Source organism: Ictidomys tridecemlineatus, chromosome 1 (assembly GCF_052094955.1).
Source record: "Ictidomys tridecemlineatus isolate mIctTri1 chromosome 1, mIctTri1.hap1, whole genome shotgun sequence".
In the NCBI taxonomy this organism is placed as follows: Eukaryota; Metazoa; Chordata; class Mammalia; order Rodentia; family Sciuridae; genus Ictidomys; species Ictidomys tridecemlineatus.
In genome coordinates, this window is record NC_135477.1 from 7,211,741 (window position 1) to 7,224,191 (window position 12,451).

At 55.1% G+C, this 12,451-nt stretch overlaps 1 protein-coding gene across 7 annotated transcripts in view; it reads left to right on the plus strand.

The window, feature by feature from the left end:
* Positions 1 to 11,083, plus strand: part of Chst15 (carbohydrate sulfotransferase 15) — a 68,583-nt gene extending 57,500 nt beyond the window's left edge. For 6 of the 7 annotated variants that reach the window (XM_078024693.1, XM_078024697.1, XM_078024702.1 and 3 more), the window contains exons 6-8: positions 3,918 to 4,074; positions 6,792 to 6,939; positions 8,593 to 11,083. In XM_078024693.1, coding sequence (XP_077880819.1) covers positions 3,918 to 4,074; positions 6,792 to 6,939; positions 8,593 to 8,783 — 496 coding nt within the window. In that variant the 3' untranslated portion in view covers positions 8,784 to 11,083. The remainder of the gene's footprint in view (positions 1 to 3,917; positions 4,075 to 6,791; positions 6,940 to 8,592) is intronic. The other variant, XM_078024714.1, reaches the window with a different exon arrangement.
* The last annotated feature ends 1,368 nt before the right edge of the window (positions 11,084 to 12,451 follow it).

Genomic DNA, 12,451 nt, shown 5'->3' on the forward strand with positions numbered 1-12,451 from the left:
TGGTCTCTTTCCCCTAGTTCATCTTTGTGCGGTTGATTTTAAAGACTAAACTGTGGATGTTAGGTCTGTCTCTTTGTATTAATTGTTTGTGCCTGTGTCTGCTCCAGCTTTTTGCCATCCTTCCCAACATTTTTTGTTTTTTTTGTGGGGAAGGGTATGTACTGGGGACTGAACTCAGGGGCACTCGACCACTAAGCCACATCCCAGCCCTATTTAGTATTTTGTTTAGAGACAGAGTCTCACTGAGTTGCTTAGCGCCTCACTTTTGCTGAAGCTGGCTTTGAACTCACCATCCTCCTGCCTCAGCCTCCCGAGCCTCTGGGATTACAGGTGCGCACCACCGCGCCTGGCTCTTTAGCCCGATTCTCCAGGAGGACCTAGAGGGCTCTGTGAAGGAAGGGCCCTTTTCTGTGCTTGCCTCCTTTGGGGAGTCTGGCCACTTGGCCAGAGTCCTCTGCACACCTGGGCCGCTGTTCCCAGGTCTTGGGTGGGAGGGTGCTGTTGAATCAACAATCCTTTGTTTCCCTTGAGGTTGGGTTTAGAGTCTATTCATTCATTAGGGCTGTTTAATAAATCACCTCAACCTTGGTGGCTTAAAACAACAGAAATGTGTCCCCTCCCAGTTCAGGAGCCTGGAGGTCTGAAATTAAGATGCCTGCAGGGTTGGTTCCCTGGGGCGGCTCTGGGGAGTGCCTCCCCCAGGCCCCTTGCTGCCAGCGACTTCCAGTGGTCTCCATGTCCTGGCTCCTGGCTGCACCGTGCTGTCTGCCTGGGTCCCACATGGTGTTCCCTCTCTGTTTCACCCTGAACCCATATGATCCCATTTCAAGATCCTCAACTTAATTACACAAACAAGGACCCTGTTTCCAAATAAGCTCACAAACCCAGGTACCCGGATTAGGACATGGACGAGTCTGTAGTTATATTGAACCTGCTACAGAATCTGGGTTGGGAGGTGGTGGCCATCTGTTATGGGGACTCGCGTCTGCTCGGGTGTCTGCCGATGGGGCTGGGTGCGGAGGACCCCGGCGTGGGCCCAGCAGTGATGCCCAGGGACTCTGGAAGCCCAGCCCAGCTGTGGGTAGACCGGGAGGGGACTCAGGGCTTCTCACCCTGCCGAGGAGGTAGTGCCCTGCCTGGTCAGGGTTATGAGTTCACCTCAGCACCCCCCAGGCAGATGAAAACCTGCAGTCCCACCTGGGGGAGCACTCGCCTGGGACGCTGGACATGTCCCAGGTGACTCTGGGGAACTGTATGCAATCAGAAGCTTTTTCATGAATTTATTTTGTATCTAAAATTGAGGCCGGTTTGCATACTCTTGTTTTATTTATGAGCCCAATGTCCACAAGAAATGTTATTACTACAAGGGGAAAACCTCTCAGTGTGGAAACCTCGAGCCAGTGATTGCATTTTTGTGATGGGACTTAAGTGATGGAAATCTAGTTCCAGCAAACCATCCGGGTAGCTCTGAGGCATCCTTGGTGAGAGCTCTAGGCTCAGGCTGGTACGTGGAGTTTCATTAACAGTTTGAGAGGCGTCTGTGAACTTTCACTGACATGGTGGCTTGGGCTGCGCCCAGACACGGGACTGATTGGGGTCTTTGCAAATCTGATTTTGGCCTCCGTCAGTCAGCCTGAAGGCTCTACCTGTGCCCCACCCTGCAGGGTCCTGGGCAGGATTTCAGGGGTGTTGTGTGTCATGATTTTGAAGGACAGTAGCACAGCTGATGTGGCAGTGGACTGATCATGGGACAGTGCCTGTGGGATCCGGTGGGCCAGTCTTTTCACCAGTTCCTGAGCATGTTTAATGTCTCATTTTGAGACAAATCCTATTGGGGTTTGGGTCTGACCAGACCAAGATCAATAAGATGCCGCTAGGGTGTGCTTGGGTTCTCGGCAACTTGTGGGCATCTGCCAAGCATCTCCAGGCCTCAAAGGGGCCTCCTCTGTGGACGCTGGAGGGGGAGGGGCTCTCAGGGGATTCAGAGGTGAGAAAGACCTGCTCCTGCCCCCAAGAAGGCCATGGCGGTGGGGGAGAAGTAAGGGCAGTGAGAAGGAGCCCTGTGGCCAGCCAGCGAGGCTTCTGCTTCTGCAGGGGTGTGTGAGTCCAGGTGGGAGTGGGGGAGAGGGGCTGGCAGAGCAGCAGTTCACCCCCAGACACATGTGCATAGCGAGACTGGCTGGCTGGCCTGCCTGGGAAGAGGCGAGCCAGGACAGGGGCTGGGGCGTAGAAAGCAGGGAGCTGAGGAGAGGGAAGCCCTGTGCACAGCCCTGGTGCCACTCTGAGGTCAGCCAGCCACTTGTCCCAGATGGGAGCCACAGTGGGGGCCAAAGGATCAGGCAGAGCTGCCGGGCACTGGAAGGCGTGTGCCAGAAGAGAGGAGGGTAAACCCCTGGGGGAACGAACAGCAGGAATCGTGAAGGCCGGAGAGGGGATGTCCTGGCCCTCTCTGCAGCAGAGACAGAAAAAGATCAGGAAGCTCACAACCTGCCGTTCCCATTGGAGGCAGCTCCTCGGCCGTCTGCAGTAAGGGAGAGAGAGAGGCTCCACCAGGGCTTCTGCCAGGCTGGAAGTCCCTAGGGGAAGAGAGAGATGGGGTTCAACCCGGAATGCAGCAGAAAAGGTGATTTTACAGCCAGAGAGCGGAGGGTGGAAAGTCACTAGGGAAACTTAAGGGAACGGGTTCTGCCCCAAGTCGCCGGTTGGAATCTTGCTGAAGACAGGCCAGGAGATCAGACATCCATCCGGCGGCGAGGACCCTGATGGTATGAAGAGGGTGATTCAGTGTAGGGATTGGGAGATTCTGGCTAAAACAGCTCAGCATTGCCTGAAAAACAAATTTCAGCAGCTTGGGTTTAAGGATCCCATCAGCTCTTGTGAGTGGAATTCACGGATGGAGCAGCGTTTGTTCTGGTAATAGCCAGGCTCCCCGAGAAGCTGAGCCCAGGGGTGGGTACGACAGGCAGAAGAAGAGTGTCCAAGCAGCAGAAGTGGGAAGGGGGTTGGTTACTCCAAAGACTCTTTCTGCTCAGGCTCAGGTTGACTGGACCCCTTTTGCTTTTGGTTGGTTGCTGGTTTTCCACTCTGTTTTGGAAAACCAGCCTTTTCTAGCCCAGTTTGATCACCAGGCCGCTGGCTGGAGGACTGCATTCTGGTTTGGTCTTTGTGGAGCCGAGGGCAGAAGCTTAGCCCCAAACAATGGCCTCCCCTGTCTTTTCCTTCACAGAGGAGTTTTACTAAGATAGGGTAAGCACACAGAGATGGGTGGCCAGAAGTGGAGTCTGGTCAAGGAAGAACACCAGCTCCGGTGGCCAGTGTGGGCAGGGGTGTGGGTGAAGTCCCTGGAGAGAGCAGGCCTGCGTGGATACCCAGCCTGCAGGTGTTCCCCTGCTATGTGCAAGTTCCTGGAAGTTGGGTTAAAAACAGGTTCCTGTGAACCTAGGAGCACACATTTAATACTTTCAAAAAACTGTTTGGAATGCCTTTGAGAAGAGCTAGGAGTTTCAGAGGGGCCCGTGATACTGCAAGCGCCCTGTGTTCCTCCAAGAGGAGAGGATGGGAAGGAGCGTCACCATTTTCATGGTGTCTTTTTGCTACTGATCATTTCTGTAATGGGGTGTTGTAAAATCAGAGCCTCGGCCTGAGGGGGCTTGGGGTTGGCGGGAAGCCTTGCAAATCCTGCTGGTGGTGGTTTGGGGCCAGCGTAGACCTGTCTGGTTGGGGAGGAGGGGTGGCACATGAGGGGTGGGGCGAGAAGGGAACCAGGGAGGGGGTCCTTTGCAAGGAAAGGCAGAGAAATGGTTGTTTCTTAATGAACAAAACCAGATAATGTAATTGCACATCGATTTTCTTTATCACCCGCGAGGCGTGATTTCACAGGGGCGGACGGTGACATCATCCATTTCTTGTACTCACAGGTTGTACTCTGACTATCTCTACTTTGCAAGTTCGAATAAATCTGCGGACGACTTCCATGAGAAAGTGACAGAAGCTCTGCAGCTATTCGAAAACTGCATGCTGGATTACTCGCTGCGCGCCTGCGTCTACAACAACACCCTCAACAACGCCATGCCTGTGCGTACGCCCCGCCCACCCCGTGCAGAGCGGCCACTTGGCTGTGGTTATGCGGGGGCGCACTGTGGAGGGGATTTTTAGGACAGAAACCCAGAGAGAAGCGTCTTAATGTGGAAATGCACTCGGCCATCTCTGAGCAGAGGCTGCTGCCGAGCCAATATCCTGGCTGCAGAGGCTGGATGAACAATGCTTCCTCCCTGCCCACCACCCCGTCACCTAGGGTCCCCTCCCTGTGTGAGAGAACAGGATTGTCATTCAGGGAGGCCCTGACAGCACAGGCAGCAATGACTCAGCAGGGAGAGTGTTTGGAAGGGCCTCTCTGCAGTGCACATTGTCCCTCTGGTTTTGGGATTCCCCGCCGGTGACTTCAACCATCTTTGACAGGGTCTCCTCTGGGTCCTTCGTCTGTTCCCTGCCTTCCCTCAAGGCGCCATCCCGGAGGGCCCAGACTTTCTCCTGCACTAACAGTTGTTGGTGGCGACCTGGGCACCTTCCAGCTGGGTCCCAGGAGGCCAGGTGCTTCTCAGCAGGTGGCTTTCCCGGGTGAGGTCAGTCCACCGTCCGCCCAGAGCGTGGCTGGGCCAGCCTCTGCCTGACACGGCCATGTGGGGCATAGACTGCTGCGGAGGGCGGTGGCACTCACAGGAGAGGCTTCGTGCCCTCTGCCTTGTCACCCAGACTGCCTTATCCAAAGGTGGGGCACAGAGATAGCAGGCCTGAACCCTAGCTCCATCAGGAGGGCCCCACTGCAGGACTCGGCCCCAGGACTCTGGCCCCCTGAGGACACTGGATGGGCTCTGACCAGATGGGCACAAACCTTCAGAGAGTATTCTGCCACTGTGGCCAGGTGCAGGGACAGGCTATAGGTCCTCTTGAGGGACAGCATCCTGCACAAACACTTGACCACTTTCCTTCCAGAAGGTTCTCTAGTTGCAAAGCCAGGCTCTCTGGAAGCGATAAACCTCATCAGTCTGTTCTTCCCCCAGGGAGGAGCCTGCGAGATGCCAGGGAGAGAGGCTTGAAAAGCTCCGTGAGGCCTGCTCCTTTGCATGGGAGGCCACGCGGTCTCGTTTCTGAGGCTGACGCAGGCTCGTTCCTCGGAGCTCCGGCCCAGCTTGTGGTCTCTTTTATGAGCTGGTGTATATGTAGCGAGGAATTGTGGGCCGGAGGCAGCTAATGAATTTTGGAGACAACACTCTATTCCCTCTAATTGCTTTCCTTCCTCCCCATCTTCCTACATCGTTAGAAAAATAATGAAATGGAAAAAGAATAGCAAGATATGAAACTTGATAGCATCTGCACATATTTTTCAAATGTTTCTTCGTCTGATTGTTAACTGAGCTCAGCAGTTCTGCTGAGGACCATATTGGGCACCGACACAGGTCTTCCAGAAGAAGGCTTGATGGCCTTCCTTGAAGCCACTGACCCTGCACTCAGGGAGTTCAAGGTCAAGGGCAAGAAGCCTATGCTGGTGGCCAGGTAAGGGGTGGGTGTGTAGGCCCTGTCAGGAGCTGTGTATCAGGAGGGCAGCAACGGGCATGGACAAGGGGAGAGGGGTGTAGACAGGGAGGTGGGGAGGAGGCTGCCCTCACTGCCCTTGCTTTGATACCACTGCAAGTTCTGGAGCAGACCCCCAAACCACCAAGTTCACTAATGCTCTAGAAAAGCTCACAGGGCCCACTGAAGGTGGCCATCTCTGTGGTCACGATTTATTTCAGGGAAAAGGTGCAGATTGAAGTCAACCAAGGGAAGAAGGGTATGGGCAGGGCCAGGGGCTCCAGTGCAGAGCCCTGTCCTCTTCTCCCCTGGGAGCCGTGGGCAGTGCTCCTGCCCCCCAGCCATGATGGATGCGTGATGGCACTTGTGGACTATTGTCACACCAAGCCTTGGTGCCCTGAGTTCTTCCTGGGACTCTCTTACTCACTGCCTTGTGACTGTTGGTCTCCAGTCCCTCTAAAGGTCAGGAGTGATACCTACCTAGCCCAGAGCCCCGTCGTTAGTCACTTTGTTAGCCTGTCCATGGCAAAGCTCCGACAAACCAAGATACTCCTGGTGGGCAGCGAATTGCAGGGCCTGAGATCACCTCCCAGCAGCCAAGGGCGGAGGCCAGACCTTTCTCTGGGTTAACTCTTGGCTGCACCGCTTGCAGTTTGGCACAAGAGAAAGGAACAGAAGGATGAGGACCAGGAAGTGAGTAGGTGGACAGGGGAAGGGCCTGGGGCCTGTGGGCTTCTTTCTGCACCAGTCATGTCCACATGTGCTCACGCTCATGGCCACGGATGTCCCTGTGGCGCCTGGGTTGTCTGAGAGCGTCTGCGGTGGATTTCCACAGCCTGTTGTGTGCTAGACACAGAGGTTGCTCAGGGGGCAGGGAGAGGGCTGGGCTGTCATGCAGAGAGCACATGCTCCCTTGGTTGCTGCAGCCTTGACCTCTTCCCCACACCCAGTGCTCACCAGCCACGTGGAGACATGGTGCTACTGTGGGGCTGTGGTGAGGATTCAGTGCAGCCAGAGTGTAGGAATTCTCTGTCCACATAGTACAGACTCTGTGTGGAGATGCCAGGGCACCTTGTGTTCAGGTACCTCTGTTGAAGGTGACTGTTGGCCCGGCTAACTCTCCCGGGTTGTTTTATTATGAGGGTCGTAATGCTTTTGGAAAAGTGCCTTAGAGAGCCAGGAACATGCCTCCTGAATAATGCCCTCCTCCTCTGTCCTAGGTGAGGCTCCAGGTCGGGCTGTATGCCGTGTACCTTCTGGACTGGCTCACTGTTTTTAATAAGGATCAGTTTCTCATTCTGCGCCTGGAAGACCATGCATCCAATGTCAAGTACACCATGCACAGGGTCTTTCAGTTCCTGAACCTGGGTATGTGACATGGCTCTGACTGATGGGGCCCAGTGTGAGCCCCATGGCTGCTGGCTCTTGGGGAACTCTCTGGGTCAAGCACAGTCATAGAAATCCGGGCAGGGACGGGCTAGCTGGGAAGCCCAGGGAATTCCAAAGAGGCCAGGTCAGTGTCTGTTCATTGAGCACCAGCCCCTTGGGCACTGTGCCTGGCGTGGTGAGGGAGTCTCTGGGGAGGAGGAGGTGGCCTTCCAGCAGAAGGAGAGGACGAGGCCACTGCTGTACTCATTGAGTAACTGGCGGCGTGACATGGAGGAAGGTCACTATTGTCATGGAGGTGTGTGCTGACGACTGGGGACCCCAGCTGCTGAAGGATTGTAGAAGGTTCCTGGGAAGAAAGCGTGTGTGGTTTGAGCTTTGAAGGACCAACAGGGCAGTGTTGGTGGCTGGAATATCCCTGCAGAAGGCACGGGGTGTGGAGGAGGGAACTGGCCCTTGCACCGTCTCAGAGTCGCTGGGGATCCCTGGAGCCAGAGTTGGTGACGGTTGGCCACTGGCCGCAGCTCTGGGAGGGTGAGCCTACCCTGAGCTCGAGGAGACCAGCCCAAGTCCCCAGGGCACTTTGTGCCCCAGGCCACACTGCTTCCCTTGGCAATGGCTGGCAGGGACATACACATCCTTGAGTGTGTGTTGTCACCCAAGGAGAGCGGCCAAAGCTGAGGCAGGGTCAGAACGGGCCGACTCCTTCCCCGAGTGCCTCCTGCGACCCCAAGGACCTTGCCTGGGAATTCTGTTAATTGAATATTTCTTAAAATGAATCTGCCTCACTGGGTCGTTTGATTTTCTTTCTCCTTTTGGGAGAGCTGGTAATGTGTTGGAGTGTGGTCACTTTTCTTTCTAAGGACTAGAACCAGTTATTCATTTTTAAAAATTTGGCCACCTGAAGACTCCCTCACCTTAATGAGCTTAGGTCTTGTCCTTAAGAGGGACAGTAAGTACTTTTTATCTTGCATAACTAGGGCACTGGGATTTGCTAAGGACCTTATCCAGATCCCGAGAGCCCGGGCTCCAGAGGCCTGACCAACGACGGGTGGGTTGAAGCCAGTGAGCATCCTGGGTCCCCATGCTGGTCCCACGTGGCAGCCTCAGCTGGCAGCACTGCCAGCTCGTCACAGGCGTCTCCTCATGATGTACTTGCTGTAGGTGGAGGTGCAGCCAGCGGGGACTCTGGGCACAGGTGGCCTGCCACCCCCCCATGGCCACCTCACAGCCAGACACACAGGTGAAAAGGGGCCCTTGGCATCAGGAGCCCACGTGGCAGAATCCCAGCGGCTAGCCAGCAGGACACTAAGCCCCTGGACTGTGCCTGGCAGGGTCCACAGTGCTCAGAACAGGCTGCTGCCAGGGAAAGCAGCCCTTTAATCAGAGCTGGAGACAAGTCCCCGAGGTGAGCCTGTCCTGAAGCCCAGAATTCCTTTGCTGTTTCTTAATGGTATTTCCACCTCCCTCCCCCATCTCCTCCAAATGGATCCAGCCAGGAATCTGAAGCCCCAAACACATTCCTCTTGAAGGAAATCCCTTTCTCGGCACAGAGCAGAGCTGGGATTTTTGCACAGTCCCCTTTGCCGCTTGCCCTGCCTCTGGCCTCATGGGATTCTTTGCCTTTTATTCCAGGGCCCCTAAGTGAGAAGCAAGAGGCCTTGATGACCAAGAGCCCTGCGTCCAATGCACGGCGTCCAGAGGACCGGAACCTGGGGCCCATGTGGCCGGTCACTCAGAAGATCTTGCAGGACTTCTATGGGCCTTTCAATGCTCGGCTGGTGCAGATCCTCGCCGATGAAGCGTTTGCATGGAAGACACAGTGAGACCTTAGTCCTGGCCGTAGGCACGGGGCTCAGCGTCCCTGTCATTGCCATGACTTGAACCGTCTCCCTCGGTGGGGAACTGTTTTACACAGTGTGGAGAAAACCGGGAGACTCCATCTTCTTTTCCTCCCCAGGCACCTGTTAATTAGAACCATTCCAGAATTTCCTTTGTGAAGTTCAGTAGCTCAGCCCTTGACCCCACAGAGCCCCTCCGGAGGCTGCTGGAAGCTGCAGGTGGGCAGGAATTGAGTTCTGCTCTGTGAGCACCTGGAGCCCTGGGGAGGGATGGGCTTGCAGTGCAGAGAGGAGGCCTGGGGAGGCCACAGCCCAACTCTGCTCAGCCACCTCCAGGACAGCCTGAATCCAGGGTTTGACAGTCCTGGGATCCTGTGGAGCACCAGCACTCTCGCCTTGGACCGGCCGGAATGGACACTTCTCATGCTCACGGGCGGTTTTGCGATACTCTTGATTGGATTGCTCACCCCGTCTGGGCAGAGTATGGAACCTCTTTTGAGAATGGAATCTTTTTCTTTTCCTCTTACTCCCAAGTCAGCTCTCCAGTGACATCAGACATAAACCCTATTCACAGTTTCCAAGAGAAAAGAATTGTTTTTGGCAGCTGTTCGTCTCCAGCATTGCGTTCTGCCCTTGTAGACTTCATGTTTAACTAGAAAATGGATGCGTTAACAAACCACTTCCTGCATTGGACTAGCCCTAGCTCTCCCTCCTGCCTCTTTAGATGTTTTCTCAAGAAATTCCGTTTATGTTTGGAAGGGGAATTTTTGCTGAATGCCGGAATCCTGCATCCTCAAGGAGCTGAGCCCTCTGTGGAGTCTCAGTGACTGAAGTCCTGAGGCATGCAGGGCCTCAGAGAACTGGAGGGGCTCAAGTGCTGGGTCCTTGCTGGCTGAGGCTCTGCCCCTCGCGGAACCTCTCTGGAACGAGTTCCTTATCCGAGTTCTCCGGCTCCTCTCTCATTAAGGAGCTGCAAGATTCTGGTGTCCTGATTCAGAAACAATGCACAGGCTAAACTTGGGCTTGATGTAGTATGCTGGAATTTGGAATGAGATTGCTAGGAGCAATGTTCTTAATGGAATTTTCCAGGACTCTAGGCAGCTTTGGTTTACAATGGATGGGCCGAAGGTCTTGTCACTTCTTGGAAGTCACGGGGAAAAGAATGCTTGGGCCTGCTTGGCATTCAGCCCGAGGTGGGACAAGGAAGCTTTGCACTCCTGTGGTCAAGGGAAGCTTCCTGTGAACCCGTGTTCTCGGATTGAAGTCCCATCTTCTGAGTCAGAAAGTGCAAACACGACATACCCAACTGGCGCTCGGGCGTGAAACAGCTGGGCTTTGGTGGCACCAGGATGTGCACTTGCTCAGCCATCTGACCCTATTGCTATCGTCTTCCTGCCGCTGCAAAAGGGATGCTGAGCTCATTGTCCTGCACCCATGGCCTGGGGTACGGCTTGCTCTGAGCACTGCTGCAGCCGGGGCTGTTTCTGCTACTGAAGGCGCTGTGTGTCCTGATCACCACTTGCAGGGACAATCCCCACCTTTCTCTTGCAGAAGGCCCTCACAGCAGCCGCCAGAGGGGAAGTCTGGCCTGAGCACAGGATGCTTTAGGGAGATATCACTTCGGAGTGTGTGTGTGTATTTATTTGGAATACAGAGTGTGTGTGCGCGTGTGTGTGGGCGCATTTGCTGAGTGGGTTCCCTTCAGTCCTGTTGCTGATGAAGCCTCCTCTCTGGACACAATGCCTTTACAGATTAATTTCTCTGCCAATTAACTTGTCATTTCCAATACATATTTTGCTATTCAATGTCAGCCATGATTTCAACAAGGGGTCTTTCTTATGCACTCCTATGCATGTGAATAACATGTCGTGTAACTCTGCTTCTTACAGAAGTATTACGAAGGTATTATTTCCAATATTATTTGGTTCATTACCGATCTCTTTTGTATATGCAGGCCCCCTCTCTGTGCCGCCCAGTGCCATCCAGACATGGTTTTTCCCTCCAGGCCTTTCTCCAGGGGCCAACTGTTGCCTTTGCTCTCTCTCCGTCGAGGCCTGGCTCCTGTTGACAGCACAGATGCCATCCTTGGGCGGTGGCTTTCCAGCCCATCACCCCAGACCAAAGCGAAATGGAAGGTTCCTCACGACCTGGTACTGAAGACACGGCACACGGGTGTGCCCACTGCAGCCTCTGGTTGTGTGAGGTGTCGCGTGAATCACGGTGGTGTTGTGCTTCTATTAAGATTTAACATAATTAAAGATGGACCCATGTGACTGTGCCTACAACGTGCGTGTCCTCCCCGTCTCCAGCACGCCGTCTGTTCTTTCCACGGTGTCCTGTGTGGGTGAGCAAGTGGTGGACAGGTTGGCGTCTCACTGGCCGGAGGTGCCTGCTCACTGTGGGAAGGGGCTTATGGAGGGCAGCTGATGAGAGGTGGCCATGGCCACACCCAGGATCAGAAGAAAGCTCAGGGGCAGAGGCCAGGACTCGGGTGTTTCCAGGGCCTCCTGCCAGGGTCCAGCTGTGGGTAAGTCAGGGTAGAGGTGGGCCCTATCCAGGGTGAGCCTCCTTTGGAATCTGTGTCAGGTGACAACAGGCCTCACTCCTCAGCCCTCCTTGCCCCTGAGGGCTGTGCATTTGAGAGCCCTGGTGTCTCTGGGTGCACGTCATTATCACTAGACACTTGGTGTTCTGCTGAGATGTGGGCAGGCCTGAGGGAGGGCAGGGTGTCCTGGGGCCGGCGTGACAGGTTCCACAGCTGGGTGGCCTGAACAGCATTCTGAGGCTGAAGTTCAAGGTGGAGACACCAGCAGGTGGCTTTTCCAGGGGCTTCTCTCCCATAGTTGTGAGGCCACTCTCCTGCTGGCTCGGGACGTGGTCCTCCCTCCATGCATGGCCTCCTCCTCTGGGCAGGACACAGATCGGATCAAAAGCCACCTCAATGTTCTCATTTCAACTACATCACCTTTTCAAAGGCTGTGTCTCCAAACAGCCATATTCTGAGGTGCTATCAGTTGGGACTTCAACACGTGAATCTGGGGAGGGGACACAAATCTGCCCCACACTTGGGGCTCTAATAGCCTGGGCCATCCATGGCACGACAAGGACTCTGGGTGATTCTCCAGTTCTGGGAAGACAACAGGATTGTCACCTCTTTCCAGCACTGATCCCATGGTGGTACACTAAAGGTGGGGTGCCAATGGCATTTGGGCCTGGAAAAGCCCCCCCCCCAGCCCCCGCATGGGCCAGGAAGGCTTTTCTTGCTGTATACCTGCATGAGACAGAGGGCGGTGGGAATCCGGAGCAGGACAGGCCAGGTGTGTGGCTGAGGGCTGGTGTGTGACTCCTCAACTAGAGCTCTTCTGAAACTCTGTGCTCAGAGGTCACCCCCGCCCAACCGGCTCAGGAAAGACTCCCAGGAGGACCTTTCACCTCCCCGACAACAGGCTGCAGGCCTCCTGTGGGGAGGGACGCTGTGTGGCCGGCACTTCTGTGGACAGGCAGGAAAACGAGGCTCAGCCAGCTCCCCTGCTGGGCACCAGAGGGCCAGTGTGTGGGTACTGCCTGGACAGGAGAGCAGCGCCTGGCGTGGCTGCGGTAACAAGTCACCCCCATCTCGGTGGCCTAAAGCCACGCAGGTTTCTTACCTGAGG